This window comes from Mandrillus leucophaeus, unplaced genomic scaffold (assembly GCF_000951045.1).
Source record: "Mandrillus leucophaeus isolate KB7577 unplaced genomic scaffold, Mleu.le_1.0 Scaffold198, whole genome shotgun sequence".
Classification (NCBI taxonomy): domain Eukaryota; kingdom Metazoa; phylum Chordata; class Mammalia; order Primates; family Cercopithecidae; genus Mandrillus; species Mandrillus leucophaeus.
Window position 1 is genome coordinate 2840160 of NW_012102009.1, and position 2548 is coordinate 2842707.

The 2548-nt window shown below is 34.6% G+C and overlaps 1 protein-coding gene across 1 annotated transcript in view; it reads right to left on the bottom strand.

Moving 5' to 3' along the window:
* KIAA1429 (KIAA1429 ortholog) overlaps nt 1-2548 on the bottom strand; it is a 79171-nt gene that overhangs the window by 54780 nt on the left and 21843 nt on the right. Inside the window, exons 3-5 of the mRNA XM_011978682.1 lie at nt 2388-2474; nt 1230-1290; nt 804-865 (exon numbers count right to left, since the gene is read on the bottom strand). Coding sequence (XP_011834072.1) covers nt 804-865; nt 1230-1290; nt 2388-2474 — 210 coding nt within the window. The remainder of the gene's footprint in view (nt 1-803; nt 866-1229; nt 1291-2387; nt 2475-2548) is intronic.

Genomic DNA, 2548 nt, shown 5'->3' on the forward strand with positions numbered 1-2548 from the left:
GAGGTGGGTGGATCACAAGGTCAGGAGTTGAAGACCAGCCTGACCAAGATGGTGAAACCCCGTGCCTACTAAAATTACAAAAATTAGCCGGGCGTGGTGGCAAGCACTTGTAATCCCAGATAATCAGGAGACTGAGGCAGAGAATTGCTTGAACCCAGAAGGTGGAGGTTGCAGTGAGCCAAGATTACACCACTGCACACTCTAGCCTGGGCGACAGAGCAAGACTCGGTCTCAAAAAAAAAAAAAAAAAAGTAAGGGAACCCAGAGGCATTATACAAATGGTTTTTGCAAACAAACTTTCTCCTAAAAAGATTAAAGACTTTTGCCAATGCCATTAACCTTCAGTATTTCCCTATAAGATAAAAATAACTTTATGCTTTTTAGAGTTTACCTACATTAATAGCTAGATCTTCATAATTAAGAGAGCAGATATTGTCATTCCCTTTTAGGAAATAAGAAAACCAGAGCATGTGAAGAAGAGCCTGCAATAGAAACCAAAGGCCCTGACTTCAGAGTTCTGTTTCCACCCCACCATGTTGGGTAATGATGAAGTTATAAGTGTTACCAGGGCCCCTTCTGGAGGCACAATAAGGAAAAAAAGAAATTAATATTTCTTTGTTAGACTATACAGGGAAACTGTGGACCAGAAGAAGGGTTCAAAGACCAGCCAAGGATTGACAGACTGAACAGAAATCCCACTGGAAGGAAGATAAACAGATAACAAAGACAATTTGCAGTCTAAACAGGATACAAATGATTTAATACCCATCCCCCCCAAAACCAAACAGCAAGCTGAGTAGCACCATACCAGGTCATAATTATGTTTGCATTTCAAATCTGCCACTAAATGCTTCCAGCATGGCATCTGGCATATCAAGAAAAAAGGCATACATTTTATACGAAAGGAAAAATATGAAATACGTACTTTTAAAAGAAACTTTAATTAAGGCACAGTAGTGTCTAATAACAATTTGCCTGCCTGTCATCTTCTGAACTTGCCTATCTAAATGAAAGACGGTAAAGCACAAATGCTGGCCTCTTCTTGACTCGAAAGAGGAAGAAAGAGCTTTATAGGTAAAAAACATTACGACGTCTTTACTGCATTATAAAATAGTGTCTAGATGCTAGAAGAATCAGATAAGAGATGACATTCTGCAACACTGATTTATATGGATCAAAAACTTTAAATGGAGTTGAGAGCAAATAGTAATGACAAGTTGAAAACTGACTTCCATAATTACCTTTGAGTTAGGTCTAAAGATGATGGAAGTATTCTCATCATATTCCAGGCTGTCAAGAGAGTAGAAATAAATATGTAAGCTCAAACACTGAACATCACAGTTCACGAAGATGTCTTTCTAGATTCAAATATTTTAATATAATCAAATGCTAGATTTTTGTTTTGATTCAATAAACCAAAGTTTGAGTTTAATGTACTGCCCCCTAAAATGTGATAAAGAAAAAAATAAATCAATCCCAGATTCTGAATTAATTGCTTTGGGGTTAGTATGGACATCAGTAAATTTTTAAAAGCACACCAGGTAATTCTAATGTACAGCCAGAGTAAAGAACCACTTTGCATTACAGTCATACAAAAATGTAGACTACAACCAAAATTTAAGAAAAGCACCTGTTTTTATTAAGTAGGTACTAACATAAAAACACCTCCAAATACTAAAAATTACCTGCTTCAAATTATCTAAGGTTTCCCTTCACTTAAAAAAAGAGTTAAATTATTAACATAATTTAATAATAAATGAGAAGGATCAATAACAGAATGAGTGATGTCTAAGAAACTGTTAATTCCTGACAGGAATAGACATTTTCTCATTTTTAAGCTGCCTTTAATTTTTTTTTATTTTATGAGTTCTAAGTAAACCCATTTGTTTGCAGACATCATAACAACAGGTTTAATAATACCTAACCTGAAAAAAACTACGTAGCATGTACTAAATAATCAAAAAAGGGGTTATCTACTTACAAAAGTTTCATTTTACAAAATGTGGCTATGGAATTATAAATTGCACAGTAGTGTGATGTGAAAGACACATATAAAATATTAGTTCTCAATGTGTCTATATTAGAATCAAAAATATTTTCCAAATTAGAAGGTTACTATCATGTGTGAAAGTATCATGTATGTAAGAAAGGCATGCATGAGTAACAAGTTAACAAACAATGTCTGTTTCACACATTTAAATTTTTACTTTATAAACTCAACATCTCCTTAGGAGTTCGACATTTCTTTACTGCAGCCTTGACACAATTAAACCCTGTGTTCTTGGGTCTACCAGCAGATATATCCTTTTCTTCTATCTAAAGAATCAATTAAAAGGTGTTGCTTACTAACTCATGAGTTCCGGTGAAATTACCTAGCAGGTACATACCTTCCCAACCTATCGAAAACAGGGGCACTTGGTTTGCTTACATTGTTGAAGAATAAGTCTAATTGAAATGTATGCGGAGATGTCTCTCTGTGAATGAAACAAAGTTGAAACATCAGCCTTTGTAACAAATACTTCCTAAATTAAAACAAATAACACAGTAA